Below are 23,712 nucleotides of genomic sequence, written 5' to 3' on the forward strand. Positions count from 1 at the left end.
CAGTGCGACTGAACTGAAAATGCAATCTAAAACTTTTGATTACGTTGACTTAGAGGTTTGATTTTATTTAGCTCCAGGGGAAAGTCACCCTGTATATTTTGTATTAATTTCAATACAGACAGACAGATGGACGCACAATGTTATCTTGAGAGCACATTTTGCCTTTAGAAATACGGAACCCTAAAAATACTTGTTTTATAACGACGTCTTAATAATACGTACGTCTTTAACTAAATTTATTGTTAATTGAGATTGTTAAAAACTCATCCTTCATATCAAATATAGTAGAACGATTTGTTTATGGCACAGTTTTGCAACTTTAAATTATAATAATATTTATTATGTGTATTTTTAAAAACTTACTAAGTTGAATAATTGTTTTTTTTACGAAATATAAATATTTAATAATGCTACAGCTTTATATGCGTTTGTATTTATGTTATTTGGTAAGAGCTCGCAATGGGCTCTCCATTAAGTAAGTGATCACTTGCCCATAAACATTAGTACAGGAAGAAATATTTGACGGCGCATGGTGCGTCATCTTGTTTTCAAAGAGTATCAATGGAAGTGGAAAAGCGCTCTAGTGAAGAGTCGCGGCGATGGTAGCGAGGCAGCCATCTTGAATGCAGTTACAATGGTAGTAAAATGTCTATATGTTTATCATTTGTCATATGTTATTGAGGGTATCAAGATGTTATATTTTTTGTATCTAACAAGGTACATTCATCCTTTCCATGCTAGACCTCAGTACAACATGTAACACAATACTAAGTATTGCTTTTTGGGGATAAATATTAATTCTACCGCCAAACTTTGGAACGAGGTCTTGAAGGGTCATGGTGAAGCAATAGCCGTTTCATTAGACATCTCAAAGGCCTTTGACCGGGTCTGGCACGAGGCTCTACTTTGTAAGCTTCCAGCATACAGCATACCTTCTGAGCTCTGTGACTGGATATGTGACTTCCTGAATGGCTGTTCTTCCGATCTAATGGCAATCAATGCTGGGGTTAGCTTACCACCCAGTATTATTAGCTACGCCGATGACAGCACTGTAGTTGAGAGGTACATGTCCAACCCGCGAGCCAGTACAGATGAAATACGGTCCTTGAGAGAGTCCATGATTGAACGGGTGAACGTGACTTTGCAGTGAGTGTCCGATTGGGGTGACGCCAATCTTGTCCAGTTCAACCCTTCCAAAACACAAGCGTGTCTTTCCTCCGCAAAAAAAAGGGGCTTCGATTTAACACCCACCTTCGAAGGTGTATCCTTACCGATCACAGACCATCTAGGGCTTTTAGGCATTACCATCACCTCTAACCTCCACTTTGGCCAACAAATCGAGTCTATGGTATAAGCGGCATCCAAGAAAATTTCAATCCTTTCAAAAGTTCGGCGGTAATTCAGTTCTGAACAGCTGCTTAATCTTTACACTGCACAAGTTCGATCATGCATGGAGTACTGCAGTCATCTCTTGAACGGTGCAGCCAAATATCATCTGGAAGCTTTGGACTCAGTTGACCGAAGAGCCCGTAGGTTAATTAACGACGAAAAGCTCTCAAATAGCAGACTGCACACCTTTGAGCATCGTCGTCGAGTGGCCAGCTTATCGGTTTATTATAGGATGCACTTTGGAGAGTGCTCGAAGGCTCTTTTCGAACTGATAGAACCATCTCCATTGGTTTATCGGACAACTAGGCGCAGACAAAAGTTTCATCCATTCATTGTTGACATACCCAAAAGTCGAACTAAACGATTTGTCAGCTCGTTTTTTGTAAGAGTCGCTAAGATTTGGAACGACCTGCCTGCGTCTATTTTTCCTGATAAATTGAACTCCGGAGCCTTTAAGAGTAGAGTGAACAGGTTTCTTTTGGATGGGCGTGTACCACCTTCGTCTTCATCTACACTTTCCATCAGGTGAGATGGAAGACAAACGGCTAGTCCATATAAATATTAAAAAAAAAAAAAAACTGGAAACCCTGGGTGTGCGTAATACATATATGTATAACACAAACACATATATATTTATATATAAGTGTTTGTGTTCATTTACATTTTAATCAAAAGTTATTTTTATATTAAGTTCAGGGTTAAGTGCGCGTGTATTAAAATCACACGGTTGACAAAGAATACTTTAACTTAGCCAACGAGATGTGATTAATCTATACATATAATAAAATTGGAGTGTCTGTTTGTAATATTAAAATAGCCCTTTTTTACTCAATGCATATGTATACACGGTACATACACCAAAATAACATTTTTTTACAATATTTGTCTGTCTGTTTGTTCCGGCTAATTTCTGGAACGGCTGGACCGATTTTGACTGGACTTTCACTGACAGATAACTGATATAATAAGGAGTAACTTAGGCTTCAATATTTTTTTGTTTAGTCAAACGCGTACACGGTCGCATAGCTAGTTTAAAATAAACATTTCAAACATAAAAAAAAAATCAATGAAGTTATCGTCACGTGATATCTAATTTAAAAACACATTAGAAACATTTGATTAACCGTTCAATATTTTGTCTCTAACAATACTAAAATTATAAAAAAGCAAAATTTGTTTGTATAGGGGGCAATGATATTCTAATAAACAGATATGTTATATCCATACTGTACATACTGAATAACAAAAAACAAACAACAGAAATGTGAAAAGTTAAAAGTAAAAAGGATAGCTTGATAAAAACAATAAGTAAAAGGGATAACTAGATGTTTTAATCACGCAAAACGTATTACTACGTAATTATGATGTATTATAACGTATTACTACGTAAAACGACTAAAGGCAAACGTCCCAATTAGGACGTTTTCTAGTCTTAACTTTTTGCGCGTTAATAACATATCTGTTTACTAAAACATCATTGATAGGGGTAATAAAAGGGATAAAGGCACATTATTGCAAAGCAGCTGGCGCGTCGCTAGTCAAAAATGTATTAACAACTAAATAGCAGTAAGTACTTACTTTTAATAATAGTTTGCCATCTATTCCTTTTAAACTGAAATCCTAAGTGTACTGCGCCTCGTAAATAGTTCCCTTCCACGGTCTCTTTCGGGGCTTTATTCGTCATGTCGACTAGATGGTCCGCCTCGTCTTGAGAATTGATAACGGCCAGATATGACTGTTCCGCGTTACAGACTGTGAAGGCATCCGTCCAGTTCATCGGCGTCAAATGGAATTTATAGCATCTGCCGAGTTTCTTTACGTATTCGTAACCTAAAAATGTTGAAATTTTATAATAGTTTTTCACATTAATTACAAAAACTTTTTTGAAAGTAACTGGCCTAGTATTGGCCTAAGTATTTAATGAAAAATATTATTGAGAATATAGATTAGTGCTCATAATTCACGATAAGTACATGTAGTATATTCTATTATTAGGGTGCATATTTCAATTTAATCGGTACAAAAAAAAGGAGAAACCAATAAACGCCAAACGGCATTAATTCATCAGGCTACCTACCAATTATTTAAAATTAAAAAGTAGTGATGTTTAAAATATCAATAATAATTTAATTGACATTATTAAATTATTTAATTGTTAGGGAATTGGACATCATCGCCATCACAGACATTAGCGCAATATTAAGCATTCTGTAAATCGAAAATGCGCCGTCGACTTTGGAGCTAACATGTTTTCCCTTGTAACTTATATTAATGCGCCGTCAACTTTGGAGCAAAAATGTTTTCCCTTGTATACCAAGTATTGCTTAATGTTTTATGAATGGCTCGTAACTACCCAGATGTACTTGCTTACTTACCTAGGAAAACATACGTGAGACGATTTTGGAAAATACATATAAATATCTTACCTTGATCAGGAATATCACAGTAAACGTTCCATTCAAGTGTGCTCAACGTTTTCTTGCAAATGAACGGATATTTTTTATCGCATTGGTCGTCATTGAGGGTACCATCTCTGCGTAAGATCACGCAACCTTCGACTCCGCCCGCGTCATTGGGCTCCCCGGGCCCCCACCTGTCATACACGTCAGTTATTGGTACACCTGAAACACTGTACTGGTCAATGCTTGTTATGTTAACCACGAGAAATAAATTAAAACAAAAACACTTGATACTAAATTGAATAACGATATAATAAAGGAACAAGAAAAAAATGTGTAATATATTAATTTAGTACCAGCATTGCTAGTCGTTACTATAAATTATTCAAATACTAAGATGTTGCACGTATTTTGTGTATAATGTATAATTCTAATACGAAGAGTAATAAATCGATGGAAAATGTATACAACGATATTGAGTATTATTTTTATATCAATAACGCATCACGACTTTGGTTTTAAGATTACAATTAATTAAAGATGTAAACAAACATTTAATCTTTATAAATCCAAGCAATTTATCTGCCTCCATATTCATGAGAGATATTCATTTCAGATAAACCGCTTCTCTACTATATATGTACCTACCTACTGTTACAATTAGTCCTAAAATGTATATTTTTAAATATGCTATAGGTTGGCGGTTATGGGCCACCTAATGGTAAGTTGTCACCATCGCCCATAGACAATGGCGCTGTAAGAAACATTAACCATTGCCAATGTGGTACCAACCTTGGGAACTAAGATGTTACGTCCCTTGTGCCGGTAGTTACACTGGGTCACTCACCCTTCAAAGAAATACTAAGTACTGTCGTTTGGCGGTAGAATCATCAATTGGCGGTCAGATGAGTGGGTGATATCTACCTAGGCGGGCTTGCACAAAGCCCTAAAACCAAATATGGTTTTTTTCCAAAATAATCTTCAAATTAATGTTACTTACAAGAATCAATATTTTGTGACAACTACATGATACTTAAAGTTATCGTTAACTTCGCATTTTTCTAAATTACGTGATTTTTTATTAAGACTTACAAATAATTTTTTTCGATCTAAGTTGACATATTAAACTATGTGTAACTCGAAAGTAGGAACATTAAAACATAATACAGTTAAAAATAATATGTTAAAAATAAACAAGAAATAGTTATAAACATAGGTACATATTAGGCTTATTATATAAACATATATAAATATTCAATGAATTGTATAATACATAAACCCCGGGGAAATACCTCGAATAAAGATCATGCGTCTAAAAAGAAATAAAATTACGTCCTTGCTAAAAATATACATAAAGAAAAAAGTAAATAAAATTAGCTTTCTGATATTTTTATTTACTTTAGAATATTAGGGTTTTCACAATTATGTTTTCATATTTCGTAAAAACCTTAACTACCTATTAAAGAGCAAGCTATTCATAATATTTAAAAACAATTTGATAAATGATATCTATTGGGTTTTTACCACATCGTCTAATCACTAACGTTTTAGGCTTTTGTGAACATATCATGTTAACTTATAACTTTAACTAATTAATAGTTTTATTTGTAAATAGACAATTATTAAAAAATCTTTGTCAAAACTTTATCACTTATATATATGTATGTCAAATGTGTATCATCTTTGTAATTTGTTTTTTCTAGGTAAGAAACTAAACAGCGCATCAACGGCGGTATTTTAGGGAAAGCAGATGGAGTCGCGGGTAGCAAAGACGTTTATATTTTCTTAAGAAAAATGAGTATTTTATAACGTCTTTTCGCGGGGCGTAAATCAATACATACACATATCATACAGATTTGGCATGTTCAGTCAAATTTTAATACATAATCGACTTAGCACATCAACATTTCTTTGAACGTTAATGTAAATTACAAAAATTCATGTTTTCACTGGTTTGATCTGAAATCATTATCTATTTAATTACGACGCATTTACGTACTTATTTATACATTTATTACTGACTGTAATAATGTGAACAGTTGTAAGTACGATTATACATAATAAATTCGTTAACAGTGCATAATACTTGATATATGCAAGAATAATACTTCATATCAATAATGTAACATCCGGTACGAGAAACTCTGACCTCTAAAATGTGAGCTTAGTTTAAATACCTTCAAGGATATTGCCTCCAAAATACATGTTTCCATACTAGTTTTTAACTTAAAAAAGTTTGATAATAATCAATTATTTTTTATCAATCAACACGGGATTCACAATATGATCTAAAATTATGACTTATTTATACAAAGATAAATAAGGACTATTTCGCCAACATACATTGGAACAGCGTGGTGGAATATGTTCCAAATCTTCTCCTCGAAAGGAAGAGGAGGCCATAGCCCAGGCTGTTGTTATTGTTGTAATAAGGATTACACTCACCATCAACAGTTTCGAAAACTTGTTTGACATTAGGCGTTGATATACCAATGTACACCCAGCTGAATGGCTGAGTTTCGTTCCAATAATTGATAACGACGTTCGTCTCGTCATCATCATCTGGGTAAAAAAGCGTAGCTCCTTCCATGGAACATCTCTCCTTAGCGTCCTGCCACGTTCTATGTAACGTATGAATCTTATAGAAGGCTTTCGTATCTTCTATATATTTGTAGTCCTTTCGGAAGAACTTCAGGTTCGGTTGACAATCTTAAATAATTTCATTTTTGATTATTTACCATTAGGTATTTGAGAAGACTTTATTACTATGATATTTTCCTTATTTAAATAGAATTTCGTCGATTTGATTACAAAAATACCTCACTGTTTTGTAACAAAGAATTACAATACACAAATTATCAAGTCACTGATTAATATATAACACATGTTTACTTACACGTAATTTGACATATGTACTGAAAAACAAAAACAACAATAAAGCACTTCAATGACAACATTTTATATAATTAATTAATAAACACGTGTGCGAATTACAGACGTTTGTAGGCGACTGGACAGAACCGAGAAGATTCACATAATCGAGAACAGGAAAATCGAAACGACTCAGATACTCGTTCATTTAATAACCATATAATACATAGCATTATATACAGACAAGGAGATACGTAAGCCACAAGTCACGAAAAATAACTCTCAAACACAAAACTGATTGGAATTTGATTGATTAATTAAATATTTGGTTTTTTTTTTAGTTTCGTATGGTACCTATATGTATGTTTTTATTATTTTTTATTTAGCTCAGTCATGTTGTGTCTATAAATAACTAAAGTTAATAGCTTAATAAAGTCCAGCTGTTGAGCCAATGTCTCTTGACTAAGAGGTCATGTGACTTATAGGTTCCTGTCGTAAATTGCCCTCTTGGGTAGAAGACATTCAGTGAATGTTACCAATATATGAGTATTTACTATTACTATTTGTTACTAAAATTACTTATCATTTTATATTATTTTATCAAAAACGCAGATAGTTTGTTTTGCTTGCAATTTAAGACAGGAAACTAAAACTTGAAGTAAATTGTTCATCCATAATAACCGATGATGTAAATAAATATGTAATATATATAAAAATATGTATCATATTTATAGAAAATGATTCAACAGATAAATATTATTAGCACTGGTCCACGCGGTTAAGATTTATACAGTGAATATTTTAATATTTATATATATATATATATATATATATATATATATATATATATGTAGGGTATTTTCATTAATTTCCCTTATTTTTATAGTAAGTATAAAAATGCGAATGAAATAATTAATTATAAAAAAATACAATTTCATTATCACTAAAATATTATTATTTTTTTTAATTCGTAACAATTATATACGTATATTGTGACGTACTTATTTGTGGCTTGACCTATTTTACACAACTTTTGTACTTATAATTTTCTATATCTCGGTCTAGATGTTTATCAAACTATCAATCAGGAATTAAATAAAAATAAATGTTACTAAAAGTGAAAATCCGTAGTCCGTGTGATTCACAATACAAAATCTAAATGCATTGTATATCAAAAGAATTTTTACTGGAGACAGTTTAAGTAAATTAAAAATGTTTTATGAGATAAATAAACCGACTTCAATATGTAGCATAATAAAGCTAAAGCATTTACTTAAGCCAACGCAATTGAGTTGGCTTAAGTAAATGCTCCGAAATTAAAATGGGACCATATCACCTCTGTTGAATAAGAATTTTGCAAATCCATCGATATATAACTGAGTTATGAACCTGAACTGTTTTCCGATAGATATTTAAGTAGATGTAAACAAAATACGTTGAGAAAGGAAAATAATTACAAAAAATTGGTGAATATTATTAATATATTATTTTTGTATATTATGGTCTGAACTGGATAACTATTTATAGTAATTAGTGCAATGGTTGCTACGATCAAGTAGAGAGTTGTATGACATTCGATAATCAGTTACGCCACCTAGAAGCGAGTTACAGAAAAGAGTTTTGTATAAAAAGTATTAACATGTGGCATTTTCGTGGTAATCAATCAAACAGTGACGAAGTCTTCTAATCTGAAGATATATTTATTTTGATATGTTTAGTAACACATTGAAAAAAAGAATTTCGTTTAGTAAAAAGAGTTTCGCGTAGTTTTCATGTTATTGCTAATAAAACACACTTTCAAGTATGTTGCAGATAAATGTGTGAATTTGTATTTGTATTGGAACCAGTCAGCCGACAGATGGGTCGATGCCAGGGACGAAAATTGTATTGACGCGTTGTATCCTCACAGCCTGTATGCCACTGAGAATATTCGAACATTAAGAATTATTTAATTTTATAAGGACGGGCTGTACAAATTAGAAACAGTTAATAAATTATATTTAGTTAATAAACAAAATCTATGCTAAAATTGAATGGATCGGTCACACAGGGAGGCGCAAATTAATCTTGCCAAAAGCGTTCGTGACCCTAAGGTCAAGACCAACTAAGACGATTGTTTGCTAAATAATCAGTTTTCAAAAACCCAATTTTATATTAAAAAACAATATTATACTACGGATTTGTTATCTGCTGTTACTAATAATCTGACTCACTTGCAAATGTCAATCGTTGATATAAAATTAAAACATTTCTATATATTTCATTACAGTTCGATGAAATAATAATGTTATTCCTTATTTCTTATAATAATCCTTGTTTAGCTATCGTACTGGAAACACCTCTCGAATATTAGAAGATAAGTCCGTTAGTTTAAAAGTTAATATAAAAAATCTGAAGAATCTCCACAACGTTCCACATAATTCTCACAAGATTGTCAGTTCAGCTTGTGTTGTGTTTGTCTTGTTTGGCTAAAGCTGGTTTTTAAGCGGAGATTTTGACTTGAAATCCAAGGAATAGTAAATTTTCATGTGCTTATAAATCTGTTGATGCTAAAAGGAATAAGATCCATTTACAGTAAAATGTATGCCACATTTTACCACTTTGAAAATGAAAAAATTATTTGTAAATAAATTCCTTTATACGATAATGATTGCATTGATTATGATGATAATTTTACCAAAAATACATGTTAAATAAAACAAACAGCATATTATGTTCATTGTTTCTATTCTGGCCGTTTTAACAGCGTACCACAGAATTTATCTCGAAGTCCGCGTTGACTGCAATAATCGTGAGAAAAGCTGCATGTGTCTATTGCGCATTGGTGCACAGTGGCGGCGTAAGATTCGATCTTGCGCCGCCACTGTTGGTGTAGCATGTTGGTGTGTAATAAATATAATATCGCTTGAGGCTGTAATTGTGTTAAAAAAGGCGAAATAAAAAACAAGAGTATTTTTTATATTGAGGTGTAAGTTTATTCGCATAACAATGTTTCATACAAATTTCCTCGTTTTGTACACACCTTTTCACGTTTTGTTTTTGTAGTATCTTTTATAAAAGTTGACTCTAAAATTTTTAACATATCGTCTGTTCCCTATATCTAATTCGCTTGACCACTGTTAAATCATACATAAAGGATTCACTAAGGCAACTCATAAGGAGGAAAATCATAGTTACATCGGACAAATAGGAAAAGGAAACGATACAAAAAATGTTTTCCATAAAGTCGGAATGGGCTCTTAAATTTTTAAAATCAGCCTTCCTGTATCATTCGCCGTGGCACAGAGCAATGGGAGCAGAGAGCAGCGGGGACGCCCCGCCGCAGATATAAAGCCAGCACGGAGAACGTGAGCAAGTGAGAGCAAACGAAATCAAACGTCAAATATTCCAAATCGTTTTAACGAAATTTACCGATTAAGGCCGGAAACCGATGTCACCTTTCGGCTGTGGAATTTTACAAATCCCTTACATTATACAGAGTGTTCTAATTGATGAATTTTATTTCATGTTATGTCTTACATATTTTAAAATAAATTTCAATCACACAGCTGAAAAGCGTATTTGATGATGATTCCGTTTGCATGGCTCCGTTCGCTCCGTGAACTGGGATGAGACGTACGGGCGCAGTAACAAGGCACCCGTACTAAAACAATTTTTCTAATGGACATTGCACAAATCACACTGGTATCAGTGGACTGGCCACGAGGCTGCCAGTTACACCTAAGAAAATTCGTCACTAAATAACAACTAAATCACTTTAAAATCAATTCAAAATGTACATTATTCATCTTATCCGAGTAAACAAATCTAATCTGCTACATAAAAATTAGCAAATTTAAATACAAAGATCACCTAGTCCGTCTATGTAAAATTAATCGCTTAAGTATTAGAAAAACACAATAGTGGGAGTGGGCTCGGGGCCCACTTGTGATAGTTTATTATGCTTCCCGGCTGTACATTCAACGAATGAATAGCGAAAGATATTGCGTTGACACATTAAAACTAAAAAATTACTGTACATTTAATATTTTATATGTAAATATTTGTACATATTGCACTCTGAAGTAACAAAAAAATTATTTAGAAAAATCTGTCGAAACGAAGAAATATTATATTATATATACGCAGAACGAAAAAGAATATCTCAGTAAATACAAATTCATAGTAATCAAGTTCGATCACAATGTTCGTAGCTCGTATATTAATCTAAGTCCCTATGGCTTACAAAGCTTACAAATGATAAATACAGAAGTCATTTACAAAAAAATATAATTCTACCCAAATAATATAAAAATAACAACAGCCATCTGTACTTTCTTAGATGAATAAAATTAAACATATGTCAAACATATGACAATAGAATCTAAAGGTACCTATGTACTGCTTCGTACAGGAGACTGGACCTGCCACGGTCGGTCATCGTTCTCGCTTCCGACACAAATGAAACAGAGTTAAGGCTAAGGGCAGGGTGAGGAGGTCCAGCCACACGCAAACTCACTTGCGCGCGTTCGCACGTTCCGTTTGCACGCGCACGCTCGCGCACGCTCGCGCAGACCGGTTTGCGCGAGTGAGCGCGTGCGGCCGGCCTCGTATGTATGCCTATAACAGTCGAGCCGTCCGTCGTTCTCGTGTTCGTTCTCGTCCCGTCCCACTCAGCGATGCTCACGCAGCGTCATCCCGAGCGATATAAACTTATTATCGTACTTATATTCCATTATCAGCTAAAGACACAAATTATATTAGGGGTAATCATTACTTATTACTTTTCTCGTCTGAGATTATTACGTACTTAATAAATCTATTACAATTTCGAAATTGAATAATATGTATCAAATACGACCGGCTGTGCACCGACGGAGTCCGTTAACTATGAAGCTATCCGTATGAAAGTCTACGCGACAAATGATGTATAACAATTTACTTATCGAATGGCAGTTATATTTGTCACAAACTCGAGATGCAAAGTATGCGGCTGTACTGCAGGCCTTCGAGCGCTTACCGTCGCATCTCAGTTATAAGGCATCGTAGCGTAAAGTTAATCGTGACGGTTATTATCCTAACACTTGTAGTTTAACCCTAAGTCCTTAAAGGTGTCGTATAAAATCCGTTGCAACCACAATCATACGACCGCACCGTGAACGTACGTTTTAATGGCAGTGTGTGTTGTCAGCGCGCCCTCGCGTGGCGGCAGACGCTCTAATGACGTTTGTGCTTCGTAAACTATTATAGAAATCGCCTACCGCTACAATAAAATTATATATAATTCGAAAAGATGTATTAAAGCGGACTAGCGCGCGGTCCGCGGTGCAAGCTCGATCGTCTCGCGTACAGTTAGAAATACTTCCAAAACCTCAGGCATACGCAATACGCAATACGCAACACGTAATGCACAACACAGTGGCATGTAAAGAAGACTCATACAACACGCATCAGACAGACTTAAATTTACATCTTAATAGCGTTAAATGTTATGGATGGTGAGGTGTCGGCTCGTGAGTGCGGTGTCTGCGCGGGAATCGAACCCGGTCCGGCGCTGAAAGCGGGAATTCCTCGGAATATATCAGATAAAAATGCCCAGCGATAAACGGAAAACACGCTTAATTTATGCTTTAACAACGCTTACGGGTAATTGAGATCGATTATTTTAGTTTCTATATAACTATGATATTCCATTCAACAATGTAGGTACACAGTACAGGTAACGCGAAATAAGGCATTTCGTATGTGTAATATATTGTATATAATGGGCAGTTTATTTACCTTAATGTGAAGTATTCGTTAGTTATTTTAATATTGTTTCTTTAAAATGACTCCTCCCTTAGAACATTCAAAGCGGAGACAGATTTGGTCGTGTTATGTAGACGTCGTATTGCGTGCGCGTACACTATCAACATTTACATATACTCTATACCAATATTGTTCCCATATAGTAAGCTCGGCCAAATAGTACAATTAGGAAAAACTAATCACTGAAACCAGCTGCCATTACAATTTTGATTGCTATACTAGAGAACGGAGGATATAATAAATTAACACGATTATTTAAAAATGAAACAGATTAAAAATATTGAAATACATAATATTAAAAAGGATTTATGGGCACTATACGTCTAACCATACACACCTAATAATAGCTGCCTGACCCGCACGCAATGTAACGCCTTTAAGTAGAATTACTCAACATTATATAATATTTGAATTTTGTACACATTTATTAAGGGCATAGCGACTGGGGTTGATGGCCATATCTGCCTCCGTTACCTAATTTAGATCAACGTGTGACACAAATAGTCTATTTAGTAAACCTATAAATTAATCTACGACGACCTATGGTAAATTGCACGTGATACGCTCTTCAGTAACTCAAACTGTCGAGGAGTTAACGCGAGGGGCATTGCGTCGTACCAGCGTCAGCGAAAGTCAATAGCCTAAAGTAAAGTCGACTCAGTGCAGTGTGATCACTGTAGAAAATGAATCACCCATATATATAATTATGTCGTTAACTATCAAAATACTCAAACAGGTAGACAAGAAAACGGTGATGCGTTTATGAAAGCTACTGCGACTGTAGAACCTCTAAATGTAATAAGACACACTTATCTCAGCCTACCTAAGATACTTCAACATTTATAAATGTAATCACAGCAATAATAAATTATAATTATTCGTTAAATCGAGGGACGCGGGCACAGGACAATGGAACATCAATCGGAACTAAAATCGACAGGACACGATAACACGTCTGACATAAACTATATATAAACAAACACAGTCGTAAATCATCAACAACGTCCGCCGACAGATATCTCCGGCACCGCGGGACGTTCGCAGCGAACTTTACAATATACATATATATCAATCGAAAAGGTTAATCAACGAACCGTTAATTTTGTTAAATAAACATAACTATCAACTTTTCACCCAATAGAAACATCTCTCATATATTACTTTTTCTCTTATAACTCTCATAGTGTATGTACGATTTACATAATTTAGGAGGGTGTACTTATCCAAGTCATATCAGTCGTATCCGAGTGACCAACTCAGTATCCAGTCATATCTTAACTATCAACACTAAATATATTCTCCAACGTTCAACAGCACATATATTCACTATCTCATATCGGTCGGTCACCGAATACGCACAGTACCTTACACTAGGCGATCGCGTCCGTCACGAGTGTCCGTGCACTTCACTTAAACTAGCCAGTCTATGAGCGTTTCTCTCCGGGGGGCCTCTCGGGGCCTCTCGCCTAGCGGCCGCGCGGGCGGCGCGGGGGCGAGCGCGGGGCGGGGCGCGGCGCGGGGCGCGGGGGCTAGAGCTCGGCGGGGTGGTCCACGATGGGCGGCGGGTGGCTCGTCGACACCTCCGCCACGTCCCAGATCTCCTCCAGGAACGGCGGCAGCTTCCTGTTCTTGAGCTTGAGCGAGATGCACATGTTGGAGTTCTGCATGCCCAGCGTTCGCAGCTCCGACAGGATGGAGAGGATCTTGCCGAAGACCACGGGGCAGCGCGTCGACGCGCTCTGCTGGTTCATTATGTACACGCGCAGCGTGTTCAGGTAGTACCGCTGGATCTCTTCCACCAGGTGCGGTTGCTCGAGCCCGGGCCGATCTGGAATTGACGTTCGTTCTATCATGAATTTGATGAACTTGTGGTCTCGTGAGTCGAGATGGCCCAGTGGTAAGAACGCGCGCATCTTAACCGATGATTGCGGGTTCAAACCCAGGCAAGCACCGCTGATTCATGTGCTTAATTTGTCTTTATAATTCATCTCGTGCTCAGCGGTGAAGGAAAACATCGTGAGGAAACCTGCATGTGACAAATTTCATAGAAATTCTGCCACATGTGTATTCCACCAACCCGCATTGGAACAGCGTGGTGGAATATGTTCCAAACCTTCTCCTCAAAGGGAGAGGAGGCCTTTAGCCCAGCAGTGGGAATTTACAGGCTGTTGTTGTGGTCTCGTGGCCTTCGAATTCATTCCATAAATTAATGTTATCAATTTTAATGTATGCAGATATAAGTATACCACTATCATAGTGATAATAATATGTTAACATGTCATCGATTATTATCAATCGGAAATTGAATAGGGATTACGATTAAATACAACAATCGTTGAAGAGCAGCATTTCTCGCTTTCGCTAAGCCATTAATGTGATATGCAAACAAACCTGAGAAGATGACGATGGCAGTGAGAAGGGCGTAGTGCACGTTGTCCATTGACATGGTGTACATGCAGCGGCAGAAGTGCAGCAAGTTCTCTATGACGTAGGACATGCCGGCTTTGCGATAGTTCTCGCGAGTGTACGCCCTGTTGTTGGCGAACAGCACGCTGTCTGTCGTCGCGTCGTACCGTCGCGCTACTCGCAACATCATTACTTCACTGGAGCAAGCCTGAAGAAAATACACAACTTTAAATAAATGATAAACCTATATTTAATTTTCCAAAAAGATCTGATTAATGCTTATGACTTTTTATGTTATGGAGAATTTGATGTAAGTTACATATAGATGATAGATGTACTTACCTTGAGAAGGGTGATCTGATCAGGTTGGGAAATCTTGGCAAATCCTGGCAGGCCTTTTGCAAACTCGACGATCAGCTGCACCGTAAGGATGGTCATCTCTGTGATCTGACGGAACGGCAAGTCGGATTCCTCGTCGTCTTCGTCCGCTTCCTGCCAAGTCTAGACAGATCAAATTGGGTTCTTAACGAATATTATTCGTTAATTTAATAAATGATGAACTATTTCTCAACTACAACTAATGAAATATAAATAAAAACAAATCAAAGGATACTCGCAAAAAAATATTTTATGACAAAAATAATGCAAAAATGACTTCGATGGAAAAACAGTATGAAAATAAAGTGCGTTAAAAAATAAAATAAAAATAAAGCAAATGAAACCCACCTGTGTCACCCTTTTTAAGTCTTCATCGGAAGGCTGCTCGTAGCCGTCTTGATACCAGACGAGCCTCGCGATCAAGAACTGCTGATTCGCCGTAAGTGGAGGGATATTCTTCAGCCTGTTCTGTTCCAGGAGCTTTTCCGAGAGGAACCGCGGGACCACTTCATGCTGCAAACATTCCAGCTTCACGTAGGAAACAACAAACATTAATATTTTGTTGCCATTGGTTAGGGGGGGTTTAATATTATACATGCAAACTATTTTAATTTATGGTAAATTTTATGGGTTGCTTCTAGATAATGGAAAGGTAGCCAAGACTAATTGCCATTAGGCCTGGCTACATTATTATGAATCAAGGTATACTCCACTTACAATCCTGGCAGCTTCTGGTGGCGGTGGATCGCATTGCATTATGGGCGGCATGTGATCATCGACTGTCGTTGTGCTGACTGGCAGTTTGTCTTTTTCTCTTTGTGCCTTCTTTTCTTTTCTTTTGATCGCACACGTTGTCTCCGGAACTACACATTCTGGCCTCATACCAACTGCTAGACATTTCTTTAATCTACATTCTTGACATTTTCTTCGCATATACATATCCATTTCACACGCATGACCGAATTTGCAAATGTATACAGCATTTTTAGTAACACTCCGCCTAAAGAACCCTGAAAATGTTACATTATTATATTAATTACTGTTACTTTAATATATAATGTACATGTTTGTGTTTGTTAATTGGTGATATCAAGATACCAAACATCTGGGTTCCACTTGAACGTAGATTATAAAAGATTATGAAATCAAACAAGCTTAACAGTGATGACCAACAACATTGGAGAATTGGATGAATCAAGGAGTAGACGCGGTGCAGACGGCTATTGTGACGTTACGTCTCGACTCGGGCACAATGTGTACGTTTAGCTAACAACCTTGATAACCAGTACAATACGCCAATTCTGCATCGGATTGAAATAATCGTGGGCGCTTATTAGGCAAGGGTTTTCTGTTTTGGCATAATTATGAGACTATAAAGGACGGCTGTTAATTTTCTATATTTTACTTGCAGAAATAATTAATGTATAGTTTTAGTAAATTATTAAAAATAGTACCTTTACAGCCTTCACATGTGAGAGCGTTATAATGGTATCCGGAGGCTCTGTCGCCACATACGAGACAAAGTTCTTCTTGTTGGCGAGGAGCTGGACCTTTCTTTTGCCGTCTCGCTTCTCCATCTGTGCTGCAGCCATTTACACTTGATGCCGGTGACAATTCCTCGCGACCTGTAATAGAAAAATAAAAGATTTAATATAAAGTTTCGTATCTACTTTACTTTTTATTGAGACATGTATTTTTTTCTATGATTTATTTTCATTTTTAGGATTCTTACATTGTACATCTCAGTTCAATCTAATTTGGTTTGTTGGCATTATCATACGATAAAGATAACTAGCGCAAGTTTGCTTTTGAAGATTCATTCGATCTTCTATGCCGAGACAGGCAGCTCATATAAAATAAAACAAATCTTTGATCAATGCAACTGCGCAATAAATGAAATTCGAAACTGTTGGCCCAACGTCGCCGGGTGTCGAGAACATCTAAAAACGGAAGCTATAAAATTTGCATACATTTCATGAGCGATTTGTTGATTCGGCGGACGAGCGAAGATCGTTTGATTTTCATTTTTTACATTCGTCCTGTTGGCCCTTCGACGAAGAGATGTTTTCATAACGAAACACGATCAAGTCATTTTCGGTGGCAGTTTGAACGTTTCCTGCCCAAACAAAAGGTGGCTAAAGGCCTTGTCAGCATACTAATGATGTTTGGCACATTAGTTTGGTATTCAAGTTGCATGCAGGAGTAGGGTATGTGATGCGCAATGGAAATAAATCGACAATTGTCAATCACGCAGTAGGAACTCCTTAAATGTAAGACGCACTGTTGCAACTTTATTAGTACTTTGTTTAACCTTTAACCGATGAACACACTTATGATTTACTTACAAAACTTATCAGTTCTAATACTAACTAACTAACCGTTTTTTTCCAAATGTACCTTATTTTCTTTAAATAAATAAATATTGTCAGATAATTTAGTAAAACTTAAGCCATACACGCGTCCATTTTACTGACGTTAGTTTTTGCTCTCTCACGGTATAAGCGAGACAAAAATAGGTAGAATAAATTTTAAAGCATAATGCATTAAAAAAAACAGATACGAGGATTAACATTAAGCATATTAACTGAACCATGCAAGGCAGTTAAGTTTCTAGTAAATAATTTTATTTACATTTTATTGAGACCATTAAGCGGAGTTAAGTCGGGTCGGTGGCCTTAGCTGGTACCTGTCTTGCGCAATCGGGTATAATAAACTGTTGCCAAAAAACTAGTTCCACGTGGGATAACAGCCAGAATGAGCTAGTGACAAAGAGGCCTTGCTCTGACGACGTTAAACATAATGTACTATTTGGTTTATAGCAACTAGTTTTTAATACACTCATACTTAGTAGTAAATGTAGTGATTAGACCTTATCTCAGCGTTCGTTTTTTGTTGATACACGAGCTTAAGAATTTCTTCTTTGTTTCATTTCTTTACGATGTTTTTATTAACTTACTTCATATTAAATTATTAGCTCTAATAAAGCATGTGAAACCTTAGTAGTGCAGCGGAATATTCACGTGCACTCGTGTTGGTGTACTAATTTACTTCGATATTATAAACAGCTTTATTTCCTTTTATAGTCACATGCTGCATAACTCTTGCTGCAGATTGTTGAAGTTTAATGCGTTATGCATCGTTGGCGATCTGGACGGTAAACTCTCAGCAATAAAAGTCGTGTCATTTACGAGCATAACATATTTATAAAATTAAATCTGAACATGTTCGCGGTTTTATTAGTTCCTTTGTTAGGATTATCATAATAACTTCGAAAGTTCCAAAGTGTGATGATTATATCATTAAATGACGTTTAGTGGGTTATTAAGGTGATGCAACTCATCGAACGAGGTGAAAGTGTCCGAGATGGCTAGAACTGGTTTGGATTATCGGACATGCCATGCTATTATAGTGTTTTATACTATGATAAATAGAAATTAAAATAGTTTAACGGACAGACGAAAATAGTTATGACTAAGCAGATAGAAAAAAATATTTACCTACTGTTTTCGCATGAATGTCTCAATTTTAATAAAAATTAATATAAGTTAGTATAATTTTTCAAGTATTAAAAATTTAATATTTATCTGATCCAATAGTTATTCTTATAGAAGTAGTTATAGTTAGTGACGCAATAAATAGTTGATAAAATAGTAATAAAGAAATAGTAATTATTCATATCATAAATAGATATAAATCAAATCTATGTTCATGAAAAAGAAAGCCATTCAAAAGTTGAACGCACGGATGACCGAGTCAGTGTGTTATGTTGTTACGTCTCAGCTGTTGTGCGCGAGCGCATAGAAGGTCTAGTTCGTGGCGGTTCGGCGCCCATCGGGCATTCTCGGTTGCGGGAACGAGAGAGCGATGTGAGCGACAAGTGGGGCGCGAGCGTCGACCGGGGGCAGCGTGCGGCCTTGACTCTTACGTACCGCCCTCTCCTCCCGCGCATCTCTCCAACGCTCACCGCGCCGCCACATTATTTATGATAGCATCTGAGCTCGAAGCAAGCTCGCGATTCTCTACAGCTAATAATAACACGTTTTTCCTCTCACGCGATTGTGACTTTTTCACTTATTAAGGACTGCTCTTTGAAGTGATTCCAAACTTGGTATTTAAAACTTGATAGATAAATAACTACATTGTATCTTTTGATTCGACATTTAAAATATTGCTTTATTTCGTTACAAAAATAAAATGTTCATATTTAAAAAGCACATGTCAACATTTTAACATCGAATTTTATTAATCTGATTTCTCAATCAAGGAAAAACCTAATTTGAATTGAGGTTACAAGTTTTTAACACTGTTATTTTTACTGCGCTAGTTTTAATAATATTAGCAATAAATATATATTTCAAAGTTACATTTCCTACAAGTATGTTTTTTTTTATATTATCGCAACGTGTAAAAAAATTGCTAAGTTATAACAGTTACATTAATTCAAATTTAGAATGCGTTTTGAAAATAGAACCTCATGCCGTTTGGTAAACATTCGAGACTTCAATCCAGTTAGATGTCGTTATCCCACGGAAATGAATTAATTTATTGTTAATCATAAACATTATGTTTTTTTACGTGGACGTGTGAGAAAAACCGCTTTTGCTGACATTATACAAAACGCTATTTAGATAATTGAAAACGGAATAACTGTTATATAACACATTAGAAAATGTGAAATATATTACAATATTTAAAATATACCAACGTTACATATATTACTTTCCATAGATTTAATATGTCGTTAAAAGAGGACGTCATGTGTTGTATTTTAGTTTTTCTTTTAAACACATAATGACTTTCTACAAAACACTTTATGACCACAAAAAAATAATCTAAACGAAGATTCAGAAAGTGATGTCGATTGTACAATACGCACTTTCACTGTGACCCCAGAAACTAAAGACGTAACGATTTCGCAGGCGCACCGCGTAAGCGTGTACTAACTAGTTAGTGAAAGCTGCCCAAACTTAGGTATTGCACAAGCCTGTACACAACCTCATTGAAATTCGGGTGCGGCGAAAGTGAGCACAACATAGCGACCTGTCACATACTAAGTAGCTACTAGCGCTCAGTACGCGTCGAACGCATCGCGTTCTATTCGTAACGAGATACATACGTTTTAATCAGATAACCGTTGCAAAAAATTGATGCATAAAAAGATGCACGTGATCGATGCATCGGATGGACGGAGATCGGATAATAATATTACTTTCTACAATACTTTCTAGCAAGAGATGTGGGCCGGAGCCGGCGCAACTAGAGCGATCGGTTTCTCCACGCGCCGGGAAAATTGGATTGAAATAGAAATCGCGTGCGGTGAAAATCGCCATTTTCACGTCACACGCTATCGTGGAAACTTCGATTACTGTGTTTATATACTATATCTAATCTCATTCATCAAATGATCGTTATAAAAATCAATACAGTAATCTTAATTTGTACATCATTCACGAAAATCTCTTCAGATAAGAGCTCTCAGAAGATTCTTTAAGGATCATTTGCTACAAATATAACAGAACATTAAAACATTATTGTCCCAGAACTAAAATAAAACTCTTTGGAAATAAGGTAATATTATAATAATTAGGATTATTATTTCACGTAAACTTTGTAATAAAGATTTATATTGTTGATTCGAAAGTAAATGTAACCAATAAAAAAAACTTCAACAACGGCAAACATATTGCGGTTATATTAACCTTCAACTTTTATATTTTAAAATCCATTCGCATACGACTAATACTCATTTGATACCAATGATCTAGCTAATAGTAGTTCAATTAGTGAATATGTTGTTCCCAAAATATTACGAGCTAGTATTGATTGGACTCATTTTATAAATAAGTATAGAAACAAGCGCGTAACTGTTACTTGAAGCTCGAATTATATGCAAATTTGATACGTTATAAAATTGCTTGCATCGAGATTACCGAATTAAAAGAAAAACATAAAGTAGATCAAGCTATAACGTTCTCTTTACATATTTCGTCGTCCATGTCGCAAAGTCGAAAGTGTTCATCCGTTATCACGTGGGTAAACAAAAATGTATCCATAGTTGGACATAGCTGCTGTAATGGATATGCCTCAACTCCCCGACATTATGCTGTTTGTTTACAATACTTGATTACATCGGACCTCTCTTTTTTTCAAACGTTTTCCGTCTCACTCCACTCCCTAATTTTGTAGAGCTGTGCACCCACGCTAGTACGCCTTTTCGAGTAAACATGGGAATGGGTGAAATAGTAAAGGAAGGGAGATATAATTAGAATTAATGCCGCATGGTGGTTTCCTGGTGTTTGAAACCTATGCAGCTGAACGTATCGAATACCATTTCAAGCACATGGACGGAATGTCTGCGTCTAGTTTTGTCGCTGCGGATGTTTTTTTAACTTCCCGCCTTGAAATTGCTCTTATGGGGACCCACAGTTGGAGACAACTATTTATATATTGACTCTGTGTTTGTACAAAAATTTAACTTTTAATACAAATGATTATGATGTTTCTATAAGAAAAAAGCTACAGTCTCTACAACCGAATGGGAAGATACAGTAACAGTCATTTTTTTATGTAAATGGCAGAATTTATGTTCACATACGAAAGTTGGCCGTTATCTATGTACATAAGTGCCCTTGTGCGATGTGACTTGACCCCGTTAGCACAATACGCTGGAAGCGTTGACACCGTAGCGACTCTATCTATACGCCCTTGACACTTGAACATTGCACTTTGAACGCTTTCTATTACGTTATATCATTGGAAGTTACAATTACTCATAACCACATATTTTATTTATTAACCGTATTCCTATAAAACTGCTATATAGAACGGCGAACTAGGTCAAGGCACGTTTAAGTGACGTCAACGAGATATCGGCCGTCGGTCATCGGCTATAAGGGCTAATTAGAGCGACTAACCAACTAGGTCATCGACTCTTTGTTCTAAAAGCTGATAACAATTTCATTAGTTGGCGTGATATCACACCTTCATAACATAAGCGACATGAATCAAAATCAATTGGATCATTTTATTTATTATTTATAAACCGAAACAAAACCCTTTCTGTTGATATATGCTAAGGTTTGCCAATATCTATCAACAGTAGGTATAGTAAGTTTTTCATTTGAAATGTATATACTATGTTTCTTGTGGCCTTGATACCTAATACTACGTAATACGTAAAGGATCGTCGTGATATATAGTTATCCCAAAAATGGCTTATAAACACTAGTACTACAATGAGTACAATGTTAATTTATAAACATACCTAAAGTATTTGAACGTGTCCTGCCTGTTTGAGTTTATTAAGGAAAATGGACAAAACAATACACAAACAAGCAAAACGTTTGTTTTATAGGTCATTAACGTTCTATAAATTAAGAGAATACTGCAAAACCTCAAGAGGAAAACGTGCTTTCAAAGTAGGTCGAGTCTCAACAACGGCGGTATTTAGGTTCAACTTTACAACAATGTGTGTGACATAATACGTCGTGTTGTCTTTTATACGCTGTATTTGCCTTTTTAATAATACAATTATAGATTATACGGTAACATATATATTTGTATATTATATATATAATATCATATTTATTGAAAAGACGAAAATTTTTGACAGGGTTTCTGTGTAGGAAATAAATTACTAAAAATGTTTTCCAACTTTATCGAGAATAATTCTAAAATAAATATCGATTTATAATATTCAATAAATATATGTATATCTAATATAGCAAATTATAAAATCTGAGCAAGGAAATCACGTTGCTTTTTAGATTAATGTGCCAAGCCATCCGGGAACGTACGGGGTCAGCGACCGTGTATCAGACGAGATAAGCCGACTACGAAACGCTTATCAGCCGCCAAAGAACGCCTTTGTTTTCGATGAATTTAACGCCAAACAAGAACACTGATTAAGTAATTATACAAGATGTTTTTCAATATCAAATTCTGATTGACAGTTTAATTTAAAGGTAAAATTTTCAAATATGATATTATTAATTAAAGACGAAATAAATGTTTGAAATGGGAAGGTATCGGTAGCCTTGTAATCGAAACCGACACGTTTTTTTACAATGAAACATTTTTGGTAACGAGCAAAAAGATAAAAAGTCATGATTGTTCGTCATTGCACACAAAAAACATTACTCATACTTGTTCTTCAAAATTTGGCAAGACGTCGACATCGGAGGCAAACATTGGCTTGAAAGCTACTAAAAATACATATGCCCTTAGCCGAACTGCTGTTCCGTGATGAAGTTATAACGCAGAAACAATATGACAATTTAAAAATACATCAAAAAGACAAATATAGTCAGCAGATATATTCGACGTTAACATTAAATCTTGATCAATTTATGAAATGTTAATTATAAAAATGTGAATAAGAGTGACGTCAAGGTGTTTAAATGGAAATATGGGACAGAAATAATCGTTTGTAGTGGAACATCTCGTGAACTGTGTCATGGGCTCAGCCCACGCGCGGCGTAAG

General features: G+C 35.6%; 2 protein-coding genes across 10 annotated transcripts in view; both read right to left on the reverse strand.

Annotated features, from left to right (window-relative positions):
* LOC124533613 overlaps positions 1–6,844 on the reverse strand; it is a 14,867-nt gene extending 8,023 nt beyond the window's left edge. For both annotated transcript variants that reach the window (XM_047109009.1, XM_047109008.1), the window contains exons 1-4: positions 6,685–6,844; positions 6,234–6,497; positions 3,816–4,010; positions 2,968–3,219 (exon numbers count right to left, since the gene is read on the reverse strand). In XM_047109009.1, the coding sequence (XP_046964965.1) occupies positions 2,968–3,219; positions 3,816–4,010; positions 6,234–6,497; positions 6,685–6,745 (772 nt within the window). In that variant the 5' untranslated portion in view covers positions 6,746–6,844. The remainder of the gene's footprint in view (positions 1–2,967; positions 3,220–3,815; positions 4,011–6,233; positions 6,498–6,684) is intronic.
* Positions 6,845–9,609: 2,765 nt separating this feature from the next.
* Positions 9,610–23,712, reverse strand: part of LOC124533629 (ecdysone receptor) — a 223,685-nt gene continuing 209,582 nt past the window's right edge. For 3 of the 8 annotated variants that reach the window (XM_047109030.1, XM_047109029.1, XM_047109025.1), the window contains 6 exons: positions 16,685–16,855; positions 15,948–16,240; positions 15,579–15,758; positions 15,195–15,353; positions 14,838–15,060; positions 9,610–14,274 (listed from right to left, as the gene is read on the reverse strand). In XM_047109030.1, the coding sequence (XP_046964986.1) occupies positions 13,976–14,274; positions 14,838–15,060; positions 15,195–15,353; positions 15,579–15,758; positions 15,948–16,240; positions 16,685–16,855 (1,325 nt within the window). In that variant the 3' untranslated portion in view covers positions 9,610–13,975. The remainder of the gene's footprint in view (positions 14,275–14,837; positions 15,061–15,194; positions 15,354–15,578; positions 15,759–15,947; positions 16,241–16,684; positions 16,856–23,712) is intronic. The other 5 variants (XM_047109032.1, XM_047109028.1, XM_047109031.1 and 2 more) reach the window with 3 other exon arrangements.

The sequence above is a fragment of the Vanessa cardui genome, chromosome 11 (genome assembly GCF_905220365.1).
Source record: "Vanessa cardui chromosome 11, ilVanCard2.1, whole genome shotgun sequence".
Classification (NCBI taxonomy): domain Eukaryota; kingdom Metazoa; phylum Arthropoda; class Insecta; order Lepidoptera; family Nymphalidae; genus Vanessa; species Vanessa cardui.